This window comes from Botrytis sinoallii (assembly GCF_014898435.1).
Source record: "Botrytis sinoallii strain Bc 23 chromosome Unknown BSIN_009, whole genome shotgun sequence".
NCBI classification, from domain to species: Eukaryota; Fungi; Ascomycota; class Leotiomycetes; order Helotiales; family Sclerotiniaceae; genus Botrytis; species Botrytis sinoallii.
This window is the reverse complement of record NW_024066036.1, coordinates 947,301-966,359: the sequence shown is the minus strand read 5'-3', so window position 1 is coordinate 966,359 and position 19,059 is coordinate 947,301. Positions and strand designations below refer to the sequence as shown.

General features: G+C 42.3%; 6 protein-coding genes across 6 annotated transcripts; 3 read left to right on the top strand and 3 right to left on the bottom strand.

The window, feature by feature from the left end:
• Window positions 1-1,236: 1,236 nt before the first annotated feature.
• On the top strand, window positions 1,237-2,208 carry EAF02_005876 (uncharacterized protein; the record flags this gene model as incomplete). Its single annotated transcript, XM_038901924.1, has 1 exon — window positions 1,237-2,208. The coding sequence occupies one exon, from the start codon at window positions 1,237-1,239 to the stop codon at window positions 2,206-2,208; it is 972 nt and encodes a 323-aa protein (XP_038758141.1).
• Window positions 2,209-3,193: 985 nt separating this feature from the next.
• Window positions 3,194-4,319, top strand: EAF02_005875 (uncharacterized protein; the record flags this gene model as incomplete). The annotated part of the gene is made up of 4 exons (XM_038901923.1): window positions 3,194-3,505; window positions 3,562-3,660; window positions 3,717-3,892; window positions 3,947-4,319. The coding sequence occupies 4 exons, from the start codon at window positions 3,194-3,196 to the stop codon at window positions 4,317-4,319; spliced, it is 960 nt and encodes a 319-aa protein (XP_038758140.1).
• A 348-nt stretch (window positions 4,320-4,667) lies between these two features.
• Window positions 4,668-9,483, bottom strand: EAF02_005874 (uncharacterized protein). Its single transcript, XM_038901922.1, has 5 exons — window positions 9,419-9,483; window positions 8,338-9,373; window positions 7,434-8,288; window positions 5,240-7,380; window positions 4,668-4,988 (listed from the first exon to the last, which is right to left on the bottom strand). Exons 2-4 carry the CDS (start codon window positions 8,814-8,816, stop codon window positions 5,682-5,684), a joined length of 3,033 nt encoding a protein of 1,010 aa, XP_038758139.1. The 5' UTR covers window positions 8,817-9,373; window positions 9,419-9,483; the 3' UTR covers window positions 4,668-4,988; window positions 5,240-5,681.
• Window positions 9,484-9,666: 183 nt separating this feature from the next.
• EAF02_005873 (uncharacterized protein) lies at window positions 9,667-12,233 on the top strand. The gene is made up of 5 exons (XM_038901921.1): window positions 9,667-10,353; window positions 10,420-10,906; window positions 10,956-10,993; window positions 11,042-11,406; window positions 11,454-12,233. Exons 1-5 carry the CDS (start codon window positions 9,838-9,840, stop codon window positions 12,187-12,189), a joined length of 2,142 nt encoding a protein of 713 aa, XP_038758138.1. The 5' UTR covers window positions 9,667-9,837; the 3' UTR covers window positions 12,190-12,233.
• A 540-nt stretch (window positions 12,234-12,773) lies between these two features.
• On the bottom strand, window positions 12,774-14,044 carry EAF02_005872 (uncharacterized protein; the record flags this gene model as incomplete). The annotated part of the gene is made up of 2 exons (XM_038901920.1): window positions 12,774-13,834; window positions 13,939-14,044. The coding sequence occupies 2 exons, from the start codon at window positions 14,042-14,044 to the stop codon at window positions 12,774-12,776; spliced, it is 1,167 nt and encodes a 388-aa protein (XP_038758137.1).
• A 2,747-nt stretch (window positions 14,045-16,791) lies between these two features.
• EAF02_005871 (uncharacterized protein) lies at window positions 16,792-18,415 on the bottom strand (the record flags this gene model as incomplete). The annotated part of the gene is made up of 6 exons (XM_038901919.1): window positions 16,792-16,808; window positions 16,859-17,073; window positions 17,121-17,437; window positions 17,491-17,604; window positions 17,655-18,241; window positions 18,298-18,415. 6 exons carry the CDS (start codon window positions 18,413-18,415, stop codon window positions 16,792-16,794), a joined length of 1,368 nt encoding a protein of 455 aa, XP_038758136.1.
• Between the last annotated feature and the right edge of the window lie 644 nt (window positions 18,416-19,059).

Below are 19,059 nucleotides of genomic sequence, written 5' to 3'. Positions count from 1 at the left end.
CTTTTTTGCCCTTTACAACGCAAAATGATGCGGATATCTACGTAGTATGTTTTTAAATGTTATATGGATGGATGACTTTCGCTTAGAGTTGGATTCTTCCAAATCAACACTTTATGTCCCCAATTGACAAAATAAAATCTGACCTCGAAGTTTTGAAGGAATCTTGCAAATCTTTAATCGAAAACTCAACCACTGGTTTGACGCCCACAGTTCCCACAGTAGTAGAAGAATACTTAGGCATTGGATGTTCGAACCGAACAAAAGAAGTGATGTGATGTTTTCGGTCGAAACGAATGCAGAACTCAGAGATTCGAGGCTAGGCGTACACTTCCAGTTTTTACTCGTGATGGGAGGTATACTTGTAATGACTTTGACCATTTTTAGAGGAAGTAATCATGATTTTCAACCCTCATTCGCACATTCTACTGACCTTGATCACATTTTCGAACCTCGACATACGTATTATGCTTCATCTGTGTCTTGCAGAAAGATGTCCTCTGAGGCAAGATTGAATTCTGAACTTACCTTCATCCATGGTCGACAGAGCGATGGAGCCGCTCCAGAGAATGTCGAGAAGATTCCGGATCTCAACACACATACTCACTTATCAACCTCACTAAACGAGGCCATCTTACTGTTTGATCTTACTTTCCAATGAGAAAGTAGTCTATGCCAGTTTGACCTTCTATCTTGTTCCAGTCATGATTGGAAAGAACCTCGTGATCAATATAATACGTGTCATTATAGAAATCTACCTCGCTTACGTCACTGCGATATTTGCTTCTACCAGCGCTAGAGAGGGTTGGTGGAGGTATACTAAAATTTAGCCCCCCCACACACAATTTATTTTATTCTCGCAATTCATATTCTTTAACCAAACATACCCCAGAATCTCAGCTCAAGATTCGGCAAAGTTTTCGAGATCCTTGCAATCCTTGCAACATTCTTTACATTCTGAGACTCTAAGCGACATCAAGACATATCAATCCAGATACAGGTTCGAGCAGCTACACGACAACTGTATCATAATTTCCAAATTCCTACAACGTGTCAAACTATTGTAAGTTTCAACCTTGAGCTCGAAATCTCGTGTACCAGACCCTAATATTATTTTGTTTGTCAAGGGATCACCCTTCACTGTGATCATACCCTAGGATTCTCAGACTTTCAGGTCGACTCATATCCTCACAACTATTACCCAGATTAATTTACATCAAATAAATTTGACGAATCAGTATGTCTACTCAATTATCACAAGGTCTTGCGCAAGGCGCTGCGCGGAGACCTGACTCATTTTCGAAGCTTCCTCTTGAAATTACGGCAAGGATCTTCAGGTACGCTTTACCAGGTCCTCGGATCATCACCGTCGATGTTAAATATAGTCAGATGGATGATTCTGAAATCGGGGATGACCTTGCTATGGATCTAAAATTATCCCAGGAAGCCTGGGAGAAAAAGCGAGAGGATAAACATTTTAGAGGAAAGCTGGGACTCCATGATCCGAAAGATCACCACTTGATCTTGGAAGTCGAAAGGGCTGTCGCTATTCAGACCATTCCAGCTTTATTACACACATGTTCATTGTCAAGAAAAGTAGCTTTGAAATTCTATCAATTTTGCAGACGGGGCAACAAATTGACAATTTGCATCGATTTCAAAATTGACACTCTCCACTTTCAAAGCCATCGTGCGTGGAAGTACTTCACGCAAAAGCCAGGAGAATTGAGCGGTAGACATCTCCGTAGCATTATGATCGCCTCAAATAGCCAGTGGGGATACAAAGATGGAGATCGATACACTATGAACTACAATGTGCTTTTGAACGATCTCTTTGATAACAAATACAGTGAAGAAAGAGATAACATCAGCTTAGACACTACTTGTGTCGACGAAATGGCCAAGAAAGTGAAGTTTCTGGCTCTTGGTGGAGAATTGGTTTTGAGCCGTCACCCAGAATGGGCAATGTCATTGGTAAATTTTTGGAAGCTCAAAAAGCTATGGTGGAGATTCATGGACGATACCCCCAATACTCCCGAAGACGATTTGAAACTGGAATGGAGAATACTAGCTGCAGGTATTGACAACAAAGAGGATTGGCTTGCCAGACAGGGAGAGTTCACCCACGTTACAATACCAAAAGTTCAACGTATCAGCTTCGAAGATTTGCAAATCAGGCAAAGACTCGGCGAAGGATTCGATATTGAGTAGCGAGGTACATGTACTACCAAAATACAGGGTCTTGAATAAGGATCTGGAGGGCTGTCGAGCTATATCAAGAAGTGATGTTTATCTTGGTGTATAACCAACTGGGATCGTGTGATTTTCGATTTATCTCGAGGTCAAATGGCGCAATCAAATCTTGCTGCATTTATGAGTTTCCTGGTCTATCTGATCGGGACTACAGAAAGGAGTTGTTGCCATTTTGGAGAACAAATAATGTGTAATAGGTAATTAGTGTCTAGCGAAGGCAGAAGATGTCAAAGCCATGGCTGTAGGATCTCTCGAAAATTTGCATATGCACATTCGAAATTGGCTTATCCAAACGGGATTCTCCATCTTCAGAATAACAATAAACAATGAGTTAGTTTGAATCGGGAAGCATGAATAGTGCAACTCAAAGTTCCGTGAAGAAGAGCAAATGCCAAGAATTACATTCGAAGTCGTCCCAAACAAGAAAAGGTATTGTGGCATATGGTGAGAACTCATGATGTTGCTGTTGAGTTACATATGTGTAAGCACTGACTAATCAGTGACTGAGTGATCCACTGCATTATTCACTTCCCCTTCCCACAGTCACAGTTGACTCACTGAATACTCTACACTATCATTATCATGTTCTATTACAAATGTGCAGATGAACCAATGATTCTGGAATGCAAGCTCCATGCAATATCACAGGAGGCGGGGATTTCAACATGAAAATCGGACCAACAGTTGGGCTGACCAATCGTTGGTCTTTGAGACGGTTTGATGTTCTACCGGTTTTCAAAGAAAGTCTCCGAGAGTCAGTATATTATAAATGCTTCACGAAGAGGTTATCGGTTATTTCTTACTTTTACAATTCCATTTTGTTCTCGATATTCATTGTTAATTATTTACACTTTGTCTTCTATTAATTCCTCGCATTCTCTCCGATCAAACACTTGACTTTCTCGCCAACATCATCTAGTGATATCCACCACAGCACAAAATCATGGGCCACCCCTCGCTCATATTCGGTGCTGCATCCATTGGAATGGATTTCAGCAACAAAGAATCCGTCCAAAATGCTCTCGAAGTCTTGAAAGAGTTGAAAATTTCCCAGATCGATACCGCAGGGAGATATCCACCCACACATCATGGAAGATCCGAGGAGCTTCTTGGAGAAGTAGGAGCTGCATCTCAAGGCTTTTCTATCAGTACGAAAATTCTTGCTACAAAGCTTGGTTATGGAAGTGGAGAGCTCGAAGCTTCGGCTATAGGGAAGTCGCTTGATACAAGCTTCAAGCGTTTGGGCGTTGATCAGGTGTTGTCTTGCTATGATTGCTGTTTTTGGACCGTATTAATTTGTTTTACTACAAGGTCGATATCTTATATTGTCATCAACCTGATCCGACAACTCCATTGAAAGAGCAAGCAGAAGCTTTCAACAATCATTTCAAAAAGGGGTCTTTTAAGAGAGTGAGCTCCTCATACCATGCTTGAATTCACCAATTCCGGATACTGATTATACAAAGCTCGGAGTCTCCAACTTTCCCCCTAAGTTACTCCAAGATTTCATCCAAGTATGCGAGGAAAATGGCTTCGTGAAACCGTCTGTATATCAAGGAGACTACAATCTCATAACTCGGGGCATGGAGAAAGAATTGCTCCCTATCCTGCGAGCCCATTCGATGTCTTTCTTCGCATTCAGGTAAGTCGCTTATCTTCTCCCTATTTGACCTACTACTAATCAAAATCACATCAGAGCTCTAGCAGCTGGTTTCCTAACCGGAAAATACAGCGCGGGAAAATCCGACGGGACTCGATTCAGCGACAACCATCCACTCGGAAAAGCATTTCGAAACTTCTACGGAGCTCCTAAATTGCAACAAGCGATGAAGGATCTAGAGAATACTTTAGCACCGTTGGGTATTTCTGGAAGAGAAGCTAGCTTGAGATGGATTTATTATCGTTCGAACTTGGGAGATGGGGATGGGATCATTCTGGGTGCTAGCAAAATTTCTCAGATAAGAGAGAATGTTCAGAGTATATCTGCTGGACCCCTATCTGAGGAGGTGGTGCAAAAGATCGAAGGGATTTGGGATTTGTTGGCTGGGGATAGAGGTGGAATTTTGTAGATTGTGTGATTGTGGTAAGAGAGCAAACTTGTGTGGGTTTCTCTAACCAGAAACTATGGTGCTTGTAGATATCCGCTGCATATCTCAGGAGATATGAAAGAAATTCGTGAAGACAGGAAACCTTAACTTTTGGTAGATATCAAAGACCACATGAAAGGTACCACGAATAAACAATTCTCACATCTCAAACACCTACAAAGTTCACCCCAAAATTTCAATCACTTCAAAGAAAAGTCCATCTCTTGTTATGGAGGAGGTCTTGAAATATCAAACATTAATAAACATAGAACAGAAAGTTTTATCCCACATCATTACATCAACTTCCTCTATGTAGAAGTCAGACCTCCACTTCACCTCCACTTCACCCTTTACCAAAACTCCCAATCCCAAAAGGCCCGAATACAGATCTGCAACAAAACGAAATAATCTGTACCCCAGATATCAACTTCAGCCCATCCCGTATCCAAAAGTGACAAAAGGCCCGAATATAGACATGCAACAAAACAATCTTGTTGATCCTTCAACCGCAACAAAGAATCCTTCAATTACCTAGTATCTTCACTTTCACTTTCACTTTTACTTTCCAGGATATTTTTAATCAGCCCAAAGTCTAAAAGGGCCGAATGTAGATGTGCAACAAAATGGAATGGAATTTTTGGCTTGGAGAATCTGACTAATGGTGGTAAGCTTATTTTCTTTTATTTGTTTAATATTTACTGTTTACTGTAGAGAAGATATCTCTAAGGTGTGTGTAGGATGATAAAGAATATAGCTCTTGTTATCATGAAGATTTGATGGTTTTCTTTTAATCATACACAGAGACATTTTGATTGAGACAGATGGATTGTTCAAAAAGAGAATTGCTATACTAGACTAGTAGCAATGGAAGATTTGTGAGGCATAGATAAGAATCGACCTACTGTTCACAGTTGAGCTAGACCTTCTATCGTTGGAATTCAACGACCAAAGGTTGTTTGCACTTGATCTAATTACTTTAAGAGTTCAAAGACTCTTCAGAAGTTTTGTCACATATCTTGCTTTGATGACAACGCCCTGGCTCAACTAGAGCCGCCCATTCATTTCAGACTTAAGTCCCTTGGTCCCCATCTGTTGCTATATACTTCAGAAATCGTGGCCTGTCTTGTTCTGAGATAGATGAATGGGGATCACAACGGATACCAATTGTAGCTGAGTTTCGAAGGTCGTTGGAGAAGAACCGATGCCTGGAACAGTTTACGCGGTTACGCGATCAGACCAAATTGGAAGATATCTGTTCTCTTATCCTTGATTTTCAGAGAGCATTCTCTGCAATTTGCGGTATTATTGTTGGTTGAATTCTTTACTCCCAATTTCATCCATCGCTTAAGTAACAATACCAAGAGGATTCATTTTCATCGCCCCTTTCAACAAAGCAATGACTTCTGGATGCGGACCTCTATTTCTTAATTGCCTAGCCAAAGACAAAGCTGTGTTTCCTTCGAAAGTCTTCAAATGGAGATTAGCACCCGCTTCAATGAGAGCTTGAACACTATCATCACGGCCAACCTTTGCAGCCTTATGCAACACGGTTTCGCCCTCAGCATCCTTTGCTTCGATATTAGCACCGGCCTCTATTAAAAGCTTCATGACAGAAGGATGTAAAGCAGAATGCATGAGTACTGTTTCTCCATTACATACCGCATTCACATCCGCACCATGCAGAATGAGTTCCTTGGCAACAAGGGCATCATTCTTGTGGCCCGAACTGGCGGCACGAACCAATGCAGTACCAGAGTAAGTATCTTTGCCAGCATCAACTTCAGCTCCTGCTGCTAGCAACTTTTTAACGGCCACAATGTTTCCTGCGTTTGCTGCCATAGATAAGGCAGCATGTTCGCGAAAACCTTTCGCTTCAACATGTGCTCCCTTTTCAATAAGCAGATCAATGGCACCTGGAAGATTATCTACTACCACTTTCATTAATGGAGTCAAACTCAATTCATCTGATGCGTTGACGTCGGCTCCAGCTTCTATCAAAGCTCTGATAACTCCTTCGTGCCGGCGATCAATTGCGATATGGAGTGCTGTTTTGTTGAAATGCTCTTCATATGGAATTTCGATTAGAGACGGTTGGGCAGAAACGAGTTTCTTTACAATCTCTACATGTCCCTTTCGCGCAGCTTTGTGGAGAGCATTTTCTTGTTGATAATCTTTAGCAAGAAGGTTTGCTTTGGAATTGATAAGGAGTTGAACTACAGCGAAGTGACCTAATTCCGCTGCAATCAATAAAGGTGTGAAGTCCTTTGGGCAGACTGCTTCAATATCTGCTCCTCTCTTAAGCAATTCGCCGACAATTGTTGGCAAACCGAACATAGCCGCAGCGACAATTGGAGGAGGGAATTCGATCGTATGTCGTATGCTGAAAGGTATCATAGCAGCAGATGCGCTATTAACGAGTGTTTTCTGATTGAGGAAATGTAGGATATCATCCATGAGATCTATTTCCGCTGCACCTTGAGCATGTACACCGAGATATTGGCTCGCATATGATAATAAGGGATACTCCTTGAGTCGAGTCTTGATTGTCTCGCGATCTGGACGTTCGGGCTCTATGAAGTTGTCCAAGGACAAATATCTGATGCAAGCTTGAGTGATCAACACACCAGAATTAGGAAAGAACTTTGCACGATGGCGCTCAAAGTATTCCTGGAGAGTAAAATGACACAAACGGATAACACCGCTCTCTGGGTCGATCACCACGAGACCAGCACAGACTGTCAAAAGCAAATCTTGATCGTAAAAATCATCTTCATCTAATTCGCTCTCATCAGGGGCGAGTTCCATGATAGCCACAGCATGTTGCAGCTCACTCACAGTCAGAGGCTTTTTTGCACAAGAGAGCCACATCAAAATGTTCATGGCCAAGATTTTGCGATTCATCTCTTGCCCCTCCATGATTCTTTTCATGGCATCGTCATAAGTTTTGTAAATGATTTCTGGCAGAACTGTCAATGCTTTTCTAACACGACTGATATTCAGTTCTGAAGCTATAGCTTCCATGTGCATATGGGCGAGAAGGAACCTAGTTGATAGATCAGCATGTGTCATGAAGCAGGGGGTCTCGGTTCGACTGACATTCCATGAGCTTTTTCGGCAATTTTTCCGACGATTGTTTTTCGTATCGTCGGGTCTTTCTTGCAAAATTTTAAGATGTTCTCCTCCATATCTATTCGTGCCTCCAAATACACACGAACATCATCATCACTAGCTCGAATCTCGAGGTGCGGATGATCAGATAGCTTCTCTTCAATATCTCCTAGGCGACGTGAAGTAAGGAGGAGATATGCATTTGAGGGCAAATTCTGTAATTGCCGAATGAGATTCGTCCTTGTTTTCTTTGTTTCCTCGCACTCGTCTAGGGCATCAACAACTATATACAAACGAGGAAACTCGGATGTTAATATGTGCAGCAAGTGAACAGCTTCGGCGGCATTAATATTGGTTCCCATAGACCTATGTTTGTGATATAACTCAAGAATGTAATCTGGTATTACATATCGTTGTCGGATAAGCTGCTGTATAATGCTAGCGAGATATTCGGCGATGCTTATTTTCTCTGCGTAGTTGCAATATATGAATGCTATTCCAACATTCGATACTGAAAATCTTGTTTCCAAATCATCAACAATGGCGGAAGTAAGGACTGTTTTGCCAGCTCCGGGGGAGCCTGAGCACCACAGTAACCTATCCTTTCCACCTAGCCAATTTTGGTATTCTTGGCTTTTGAAAAGCCATTCTCCGGTGCCCTCCTGTCTTCGGCTTAATATTTCGCGTTGCTTGGAATGGCAATCTATTGCTGATAACCATTTGAGAACCTTTAAACTCTCTTTATCCATCTGTTGAGTGATAATAGCGTCTACACTGTCACTAATCGTTGTAACTTGGTTCGAAATTTCGACGACTTTCTCTGCAGTCGTCGATACCGTAGACCTAGACGGCGATTAGAATTTTTGAAACATTTAGTGGATTCGAGACATACAAATTCATAATATCCATAGCAAAAACCAAGTTACTCCTCACGTGTTCGACGCTCTCTTGCAACCTCATCAATGTACTTTTTCTGAATGGATATAAAATTCTTCTTCCCTGTTCCGTCATCTTGTCCCTAAAGCCCTGGTTGTCATGATTTTTACTCGCGACCAAATCATCTACATTTACGACAGAAGGTTTGCATACCATGACCTTCTTCAATTCATCACCCAACTCTGCAATACTGTCTTCACAGTCCAAAATCTTAGACTCCACAGTTATCGACATTGCTTTATCGAAAGCCGGACTTTGTAAGACTGCTTTCAGTAGCGCAAAGTTCGTCAAAAGGCCTTCGATAGACTTAATCATGTCGGCATTCTCCTTTTTACTACCTTTCCAGGCATTATAATAATTGATTAGCCCCTCGCAAACTTGTATTCCGGCGGATAAAATGCCAGCAATGTTGCTGATTGTCCCTATCGCTTCCATAATTGGAAGTTGGGAATAATATCGAAATTTTTGGGAAAAGAAAATGAGAATAACGAGAGGCAGCTCTGTTTGAGAATATATATTTTGTCAAGAGATGGAAGTGTCCACGGGTGACCTTTATGTGTGGCTGACAGGAACACACCCATGAAGCGGACGAGTTTCGAATCCTAGCGAAAGAAGTGGAAATTGATCGTAACGTTGACGGGACACCAACTCCAAAAGAATAATGATATCACGTCAGAGAATACCTACCTTTATACTCACTGTGCTGGTTACGGTCGGCCATCTGGTTGGGTGTCAGATTGTGGCAGAGTGAGTACCTTATAGGAGGAGGGCTGTGTACGTGGAGCGACTCTAGAAAATGCATCCTTCGTGGATATGTGGCGACGTTATTAGATAGCGAAGCCATGAGCCCAGCAAGAATTAATTTTTACATTGTCAATTTGAAGTACGATTGAAATGAGTGGAATTGAGTTGAGTTGGGTTGAGTCTCCACGAAATCTTTGGTGGGATCCTAAAGACAGTAGACAGCATAAATCTCCGCGTGATTCGAACCCCTTCACCAATGTCAGAATAGCCGCAAATAGAATATCGCAGCAAACCTTCAGAAAATGTAACTTATATAGACACTTGATGAGCTTAGGATGAAATTGATAACAATGAACACATTCTAGCCGAATCTTCAAAATCTCAGAACGATCTAGGGAAGAGAAAATAGTTCATGAACAAACGCGATGTAAATGTAGTCACGTGTCAGTAGCTCGGTTCCTTTACCCCAGATTTCTCCATTCCCGGAGGCGGGCTGGCATGTGAAAGATGCGCCGAGGACCCAAGGAAACAGAAACATTAACGCAATACAACAATGGCAACATTTTTAAATGCACAACGACGACATTATACTTGAAATATCGTCTGGGCCTTTCATCAGTAACTCATCGTACTCCTCATGAAGCGACTTAATCTGCAGACTCGTTGAGCTGCTTGCAACAGTATATCCGGAGTCTACTTCGAGCTCATCAAAATGGCTGCGCAATCCAAACTCAATTTCCTGCCACCCGATCGAACGATCAAGAGTATAATATCGGATCTCACATCATTGTACCTTAAGCATCGAACAAAGATTTCTCGGACGGTTTATTTGACATTATTCTTTGCTCTCCTTAATCGGATTCGTTCTGCCATTTCCGAACAAAAGGCTGCAGCTGTTCGTCATGCAGAATCACGAAGAAGAGGTCCCGTTGCACTAGGCAATGGCGCGCAAGGAGCCGGAAGAAAAAAGGTCGAGTTGAATAGGGAGTTCTTCAAGAACCTGATACGCCTTTTGAGAATATGTATACCTGGGTGGAGGAGTAAGGAAATGCGACTGCTTGTCAGTCACAGTATCTTCCTTGTCATTAGAACTTTGATCAGTCTGAAAGTTGCTACCATGGATGGTGCCCTCGTTTCAAGTCTAGTAAGAGGGAAAGGGAAGGACTTCTTGATTGGGATTGTTTGGTGGATGTTAATCGCGGTTCCTGCAACATTCACGAATTCTATGGTATGTGGTACTTGGTACTTGGTACATGGCCTTACCGGTAATGAAGCTAACACATGATGCTTACAGCTCTCATATCATCAATGCAAGCTTGCTCTTCAGTATCGAACACGGTTGACAGATTACATTCACGATAGATATCTATCCAATATGACATTCTACTCACTTTCCGCTCTCGACGATCGAATAAAGAATGCAGATCAATTAATAACTGTGGATGTATCAAAATTTGCGAATAGTTTGGCGGAGTTATATGGAAATCTTGCAAAACCAGCATTAGATATGGCAATATACAACTATTCTCTTTCTAAAAGTGTTGGTGGCGAAGGGCTTCTTTTCATGTCGTTACTGGTACAACTTTCAGCAAATGTCATGCGAGCATTGACTCCACCTTTTGGTAAATTTGTGGCAGATGAAGCAAGACTAGAAGGAGAATTCCGATTTCAGCATTCAAGATTGATAGATTATAGTGAAGAGATTGCATTGTATAATGGACATGAAGCGGAAAAAGACACTTTGGATAAAGGTTATTTTACACTTATCAAACATGTCAACTGTGAGTATTCTCATATGCTTTTTCTGACCATTGACTAACATCGCGATAGACATATTGAGACGAAGATTCACACATGGAATAATGGAGGTATGGGTAGCGAACTCTGTTTTTGGAAGCTAACGCTAATTATTCTAGGATTTCGTCATCAAATACGTATGGGGTGCTTTGGGGCTTATTCTTTGTAGTGTTCCGGTATTCTTCAAGATACCAGGTGCAACTGCAGCAACTATGGGTGACCGAACGGAAAGTTTCGTAACCAATCGAAGGTTACTGCTATCTAGTTCTGATGCCTTCGGTCGAGTAATGTTCTCTTACAAAGAGGTTACTGAATTGGCTGGTTATACTTCACGAGTTGCAACTCTCATGGAGGTCATGGATGATATCAAAGCTGGACGATTTGACAAAACTCTAGTATCTGACGATGATTCTGGAGAACAGCTAGAGTTGATGAGAGGTAGAGGTACTGTCATTGAGAGTGAAGATATTGAATTCGTTGATGTGTATGTTCTATCTAAACCTGACATTTACAATTGCTGACGATTCTTAGGCCAATCATCACTCCCGGTGGAAGTATTCTCGTACGGAAATTATCATTCTCCATGAAACGTGGTGATCACGTTTTAGTAGTTGGACCAAATGGATGTGGTAAATCATCCTTATTCAGGATTCTCGGAGGTTTATGGCCGGTTTATGGCGGTACCGTTCGCAAACCACCTCTTTCCCAAGTTTTCTACGTTCCTCAACGACCATACCTTAGCGCTGGATCCCTCCGTCAACAAATCATCTATCCCGATTCTCTCCGCACTATGCGTAGCAAAGGTATAACTGATTCTGACCTCCTCTCCATCCTCTCCATTCTCGATCTCGATCATCTCGTGACAGCTTTCCCCAATGGTTGGGACGCCGAAGCCGAATGGCGCGATGTCCTCTCAGGTGGCCTTCAACAACGCGTAGCTATGGCTCGTCTCTTCTACAATCGCCCCAAATATGCTATCCTGGATGAATGCACCAGTAGTGTTACTCTAGAGATGGAAAAAATCATGTATGAACATGCGAAAGCGTTAGACATCACGTTGATGACAGTAAGTCATCGTAGAAGTTTGTGGAAATATCATAGTAAGATATTACAATTTGACGGACAGGGGAAATATATTTTTACCAAATTGGATGCGGAAAAGAGATTGAAATTGGAAGATGAAAAAGAGGAGCTGGAGGCGCATCTGAGAGCTATGCCGGAAGTGAAGAGGAGGTATGAGGAATTGATGTTGGGAAGGGGTGAGTGAGAGTTTAGGGAACCAGTCAAGGGGGGGGGTTATGAGAGGGGAGCGAAGAATGCATATACTATACACATTTACTAATCATATTGTATCTGCCTATCTCTGCAATTGGACTGTCATTTTCCATATCATATTTCTTCTAAGAAAATTATCTACCTAGACATTAAGACGATATCTCGTTAGTGTTTCCCGATTTTAAAGGTCCATTCTTTAGTTTTTAAACATGGAGCCATTGTCACCCACAAGACAGGACACACACAGAATTGAACACTCCAACTATAGCCGAAACCCCATGAATTTAGCACAAACGATACATATCACTTCTATGACGAAAAACTGATAGACACCTATCTACGAATACTAGATTCCCTCGTCCCATATACGCCATGTTCCAATTCATTTGTTTTATACACATCATAATCGATACAGCTTGTGATATATTCTTTTATTCATTACATACATAATACATATCAATCCTTACTTAGGTACATAACAAACCCAATAACAAGTACACCATACTCCTTCTTCCCCAGATATCTTATCTATCCTATCCCATCCCATCCCATCCAAAGTAATACCATAATAGTATTCTATAAATCGATTTTCCACATCTGCTCTTCCTCTTCCTCTGCTTCACTTACTCCACTCTTCACCTCTTTCCCTTCTTCTTCTTCTTCTTCTTCTTCTCCTTTTCCCTCAGCAGCACTCATCTTCTTCCCAGACTCCTCACTCTCAAAATCCATCTCTACTCCCTCAGGCATCTGCGCACATTCTCGCAACATCTCCTTCCCGTTTGCATCTCTTGTCATACCGTAGTATACCCATGTGATTTTATACGAGAAGGAGATTTCTCCTTCCTCTTTTCGCTCCGTCTGCGTTTTGAATTCTTGTTCCTCTTCTTCCCAGGATTTGATCACTTCACGCGGATACGCTGGTTTTTTCTCGGAAAGCGAAGACGACGAAGAAGAAGAAGGAAAAATTATATCCGAAGGTCCCAACTTTTCTTTTCTCGCTCCTCGGTTACCACCTTTCTTCCTCTCAGAGTAGTAAGGAGTTTTCAAAGAAGGAAACTTCCCCTCCATTGCTAATCTTCCCCATCCCATTCCCTTCATTTCTCTCTCCAATCCATTGTTAATCCCATGCAATAAGCCGATAAAACTTCTCCATTCCCTTTTTGATATCCCGGCGACGCCTGCGTGCGAAGCGGGGGAAATGGAGATGTAGAGGGATGATTTGAATTCTGTTCCTTTGGTTTTGGTGGGGAGGAGAATGGTGGAGGAGATGGTGTAGGTGTCTTGTGATGGGGAGGATGAGGAAGAGGAAGAGTCTTGAGCGGGAGTGCCGTGTGAAAATGTGTAATAGGGACTAGAAGTTGGGCCGGAGGGGTAGAGGAGGAGGAGACTGGAGAGGAGGTCGGTGGTGAGACAGGTCCAGTCGAGGTGCAGGCTGGGACAGGTGGATGTGAGGGTGAAGGGGATAGAGATGGGTGATGAGGTGGAAAAGTGGGAGATGGGTGGACGGACATTTATAGTTCCGGAGTGGGAGGAGTGGAGATCTGGAGAGGAGAAAGATGGGGTTGTGTAGAGGGTGCGGGGGCTTTGGGGTGATAGTTGTGGTGACGATTGTTGTTGGTGGGTGGAGAGTGAGTGAGCTGGGAAAAATGTTAAAAATGTTAATATCTTTTCGAGACAGGAGAAGAGGGAGTTGGGATGAAAAGTTAGGGTATAAGTATAAGTATAGAAATATATAACTTACGCTCCGACGAACTTATCCCAAGAAATGATTGTGTAGGATACGCATCCATCTTCCCCAATAAGCTGGCCAGCAGCGTCAAACTAGACCATGACGAGTACGAATACATGACTTTATCTTTTGTTACTTCGTCCGAACTCCTCTACCTAATATCAGATGGAAATAGCAGAACCAAAAAGATAAGACGAATGACGAAATAAAAAGATTCCCGAATCCTTTTCCAACAAACAATCCGATATATATAAACCCAAAAAGAACAAAACAAACAAACAAACAAAATCAAGGAAAATAAATAAGATAACAAAGTTCTCCAAAAATGTAACGCGCTCGAAACGAGAATATAGAGTTTGGATACTGATATCCACTTGAAAGAAACACAATGAAACCGGAGGCTTTAAGTACACAGACCTAGGTAGTCGATATCATAGCTTTAGTATTCCTGCCAACATCTCGTGTATATATACTTTCTTTCTATTCTCTCCGCGCTACTCTAATCAAACCTACCTCTCTCTCGTCATACTGCAATACTACCATACTACCATACTAGCATTTCCCCCCTCCCCCTCCCCCCAGCTGTCGATCAATCAATCAATCAATCACATACCTCCCTCACCAACCAACCAACCAACCATTCATCACACCTAGTCCCCAGTTCCCAGCCCCCAATCTGCAATCTCCAACAATCTCATATCCATAGCATACACAATACCACCCTCCCCCTCCCCTCCAAACCCTCCGAAACACCAACATCCCCATCAACACCCCCATAAAAACTCCCAACCCAGCACCTCCCGCGTCCAAGCGGCTAATTCTGAAACCGGTTCCTCTTCCCTTCCCCTCTATCCACACAACCAAAACAAAAGCACAATACCATCCATACAATACCTTACCATACCATACAAAAGAAAAATCGCCAAAAATATGCATTCACGCTGCACGCACCGACATAAGCGCTGCGCGCTGCACATGAACCTATGTATTTATAATTATAATTATACAACCCAGATACGTAGTCCTCTACCTCATCTCGTACATAAAGCGTAACCTCAAACCTCACCCCAGTCTACAAACAATCAGATTGACCTTACGATCGATCAATCAATCAACTAACTACAGTACCCATAAAGACCTATCAATATACCTACCTAGGTACATAGTATCTACTCCAGCTGTAAATAAAACCAAACCAAACTACCTAGATAGGTAAGTACCTGGTTAATTAGTTAGACTAAGCGCACTGCAGAGTACCTTACTGCAGAGTACTAGATACCAGGTAATCTTACTTCGTGCATTAAACCACTCACTCACTCACTCACTCACTCACAACCACATAAATAATACAACACAACACAACACAATACTTCGTACGGAGTATCGTACAGAGTATCCAATTCCATTCCATTCACATCCCCGCGCTTATCCCATACATACCTAGTACATCCCCTAGTACGGAGCATCTAACGAACCTTGATGACCGAGACTTATTGTGTGTGTATTCTCACCTACTATCTAATGAAGTGATCAAATCAACCAACAGTTGTCTATGTCTACCAATATACCTACCTACCCAGCTCGAGCCTAGGTACTCCGTACGTACGGAGTATACTAACTTTTATTCCTATCCATTCTCCCACTCATACCTATGCACCTCATCCTCTTCTCTTATCTCTACAAACAATCAATCTCACCTTCCCCTTCCCTTCCCCTTCCCCTCCCCATTCCACCCTAAACAGTAAATTCACAAATCTACATTTAAAACCCTACAAATCAATCAATACACACTGCTCATCATCACTAAAATCGTATACACATAACATCTACATCTACACCCACAAATCTATATCTACATCCACAAATCCACAAACCCACACCCCAAACCCACACTCCAACCGGTGAACCAGTGAACCCAACTCCTCAACGGATAATCCACGGTCGCGCGTACCTACCCTAGTAATCTAACCTAACCTACCCTACCTCGACCCTACCTCGACCCTACTCTCCTTCCCACTCTCCTTCCCACTCTCCTTCCCACTCTCCTTCCCACTCTCCTTCCCACTCTCCTTCCCACTCTCAAGCCACTCTATAAAGAAATGTTTCACAATCAGCATTTCACGGGTACCGTAACCTTACTCCTCGTATAAAATATCCCGATAAAATATCCCGATACAAACAACCAGCCAGCCCTGTAGTAAACCAGGGTCACCGGCGGTTAACCATCACTTTACCTTACCCGTGCATCTACCGATGAGTGCCCGAGGTTGTTTTAAATCTCAGTTCACATTGAGATTTATCTTCACATCACATGATTCTATTCTATCCTTTGATCTTGAATTTTCAGTCCCTATTGGAATAGTGGATTAGGGAGAAATCAAGTATGACTTCCTTCACCCTGTAATGTATTTTGCTATCAAGCTTCATCTTCATGACTTTCAAATCACAAGCCTTGTTCATCTCATTTGTAGACAGCTGTGATGATTCTTCCTTCATCTTTCTTCCTCTACGCTCAACCTAAATTCGCTCTTTGGTATCTCGTTTTCCCAAAAGCCAAAGCAACTTCCTCATCCCATTTGTACCTCATCACCACTTGTTATCGTATTGATCCTCCCATCTACCCCATTCATCTGGGTCCATATCTACCATATGACGTGAAACAAAAACCAAAGAAAGGAAAGGAAAGACGAAACAATGCGTCGACATTTCGTTTATAACAAAAGGTCCAGAGGAAATCGAATCATGTAACGCCAAATCGCTATGCATCAAAACCTAGGCAAAAATCATAGTGTAGATGAGACTTGCTAGTCCGCTCAAAAGATTGGTTGTATAACTGAAAGCAAACGAGAGCGTGTCGGTGGAAACTCATTTACTATCCGCCACTATTGAAGGTATGAGCGAAATTCTTGAAATAGGCATTAAAAATACATACCAACTTTAGTTGCAATATCCGAAGCAGGAATAGGGTCTTCATGCTTTGCAACACTACCCTTACCACGCCAAGTACTGACAGCAGGGATCTGTGCATCGTAACGTACTTCTTGTGTACCATACGCACGCGGGGTGAGCTTAATGAGAGTGTGAAGAGGTACAGCCATCCATGGTGATTCATCTTGAGGTTTCTTCATGAAATAGGCGTAGATACAACTACACATCGTTAGTAGATTATAAGCAATCGGAAGAATGAAGCCTACCGAAGAACAGCCTGATGAGTAACAATCAAAATATCCTCTGATCGCTCCAATTCCATGATAATGGGTTCGAGACGAATAACAACATCGCGGTAAGACTCTCCTCCACGATATCTGTAGTTGTATTTATCCTCGTCACGGGCCTCGAAATCATCTGGATATCGCTCTTTGATATCTTGATAAGTAAGTCCATCACAAACACCAGAGTTGAGCTCGTCGAGTGCTTTCCATTGAAGCTGATTATACTCATTAGGTAGGTGACGAGCAGTGGCGATAGTGCGACGAAGAGTTGAAGTCCAAACAGTTAACGGGCGATTGTCCTATTTTAAATTAGCCATGGGAATCGACTGGAAGTCCATGGGAAAGTACATACTCCTACTGATTCGAGGACCAATGATGGCAATTTCTTGGCGTACATCTCTCCACGAGGGGATAACTCGGCATCACCACCAATCTTTCCTTCGAGGTTGTACATAGACTCCCCATGCTATTTATTATTAGCAAAATGAGATTTCATAGGGACCAATGGTTTCTTACTCGTGACAGCCAAATAGATCTCGGCTTAATGTGTAAATTCATCAAGTAATAAACCACGCGACTTTGAAGATAGTCTTGAATTCGATTGATGATGACTTGTTTTCCAACATTCATAATCTTCAGATAAGTAAGATCACTCTCTTCGTCGTCAATTGTCTCGTAAACCTTTTCGTAGTTCTTGATCCTATTCCTAAAGTCTTGAGCTGCCTTTTCCGGGTCTGAGCCAGCGTAGTCTGGGGATGTCGTCTTGACTTCTAGAATGTTTGACATGATCAAATCTTCATCGTCGCATTTCGATTCGACAAAAAGGGTCTCGATTCCTTCAGCATCGCAACGGTCTTTGATCCATCTTCGGCGCTCTTTTGTACTATTCGTAGCATCGAGAATGGCAACAATTCCTTGTTTATTCTTGAACCAATCGATCATATCATTGACGGCAGCTTCAGCGGCAGCTCTACGCATCCGTTCCCCCTCTGTATTGGTTGTATCGAAAAAATCGGCAGTCGGATTTGGGGTGGCATTTCGACGATAGTTGCCGACGTTGAAAACTTGAGCATCGATGGATAACCACTTGAGATAACGTTGAGCTGTAAAGTATGCGATGTTAGCATTTGTGCATTCCTACATCGATTGAAATTTGTACATACCTTTTGAGCAATGAGAGATTTTCCTCTTGCAGGAAGGCCGACCATTACCACGCAGATTTGTGTATCCTCAACCTGTACACCGAGGCCATTAGACTTTGTCTTGAATCGCGTCATGGTTGCTGTAAAGAATCTGCGGATTTGAAGATCAAAATTTCAAAGAAGAAGAGAAAGACGAAGTCGAATAAAGGTTTAAATGGCAAATTATTGGAAGGAGAGAAAAAGATGATCGCGTGAGGTTGTCAACGGCGGTCTCTTTAGTTTATTAAGGTAGGTAAGGAACGGGTGAGTTCGGAGGGATAGGCTATTATTTTTGCACAGGGAGAAGCAGAATTAGATTTCCCCGGATGGTGCCTTTGAAATGTCTTTTATGTTCTTGAAAAAAAAAAGAATTCAAAGCCCAAGTGAATTAAGAAATAAGCCGACGGGATGAAGGGAAGGATGTGAGGTATTTGTGCATCTATCGAGAGAGGTTTGAATTTTGTCGAGTGTAGAGTGTAGAGAGTACGATAGAAAAAGGAATTTATGATTTCATCCTATCCCATCCCATCCCATCCTATCCTATCCTACGAGTACCCTATGACAGGATATCCTTCTAGAAAGAAAGAAGGAAATGAAGAATCAGGGGAGGAAGGAGCCCCTGTAGGCTGTAGGTTGTAGGTGTAGGGTACCTAAAGTAATGCTTGAGTGTGCTTGGGCCCTGTGAAATTCAAAAACATCGGAAATCCCCTCCAGAATCCCTGTTTTCCGATAAATTACAC

Bases quoted from the DNA above. Each gene is read 5' to 3' on its own strand.
- EAF02_005874 (XM_038901922.1), bottom strand. From the start codon at position 8,816: ATGGAAGCGATAGGGACAATCAGCAACATTGCTGGCATTTTATCCGCC. The intron at 8,289-8,337 runs GTATGTCTCGAA...ATCGCCGTCTAG, and splicing joins GCTATGGATATTATGAATTT to GTCTACGGTATCGACGACTG. The intron at 7,381-7,433 runs GTCAGTCGAACC...TCTATCAACTAG, and splicing joins GCCGAAAAAGCTCATGGAAT to GTTCCTTCTCGCCCATATGC.
- EAF02_005873 (XM_038901921.1), top strand. From the start codon at position 9,838: ATGGCTGCGCAATCCAAACTCAATTTCCTGCCACCCGATCGAACGATC. The intron at 10,354-10,419 runs GTATGTGGTACT...TGATGCTTACAG, and splicing joins CAACATTCACGAATTCTATG to CTCTCATATCATCAATGCAA. The intron at 10,907-10,955 runs GTGAGTATTCTC...ACATCGCGATAG, and splicing joins ACTTATCAAACATGTCAACT to ACATATTGAGACGAAGATTC.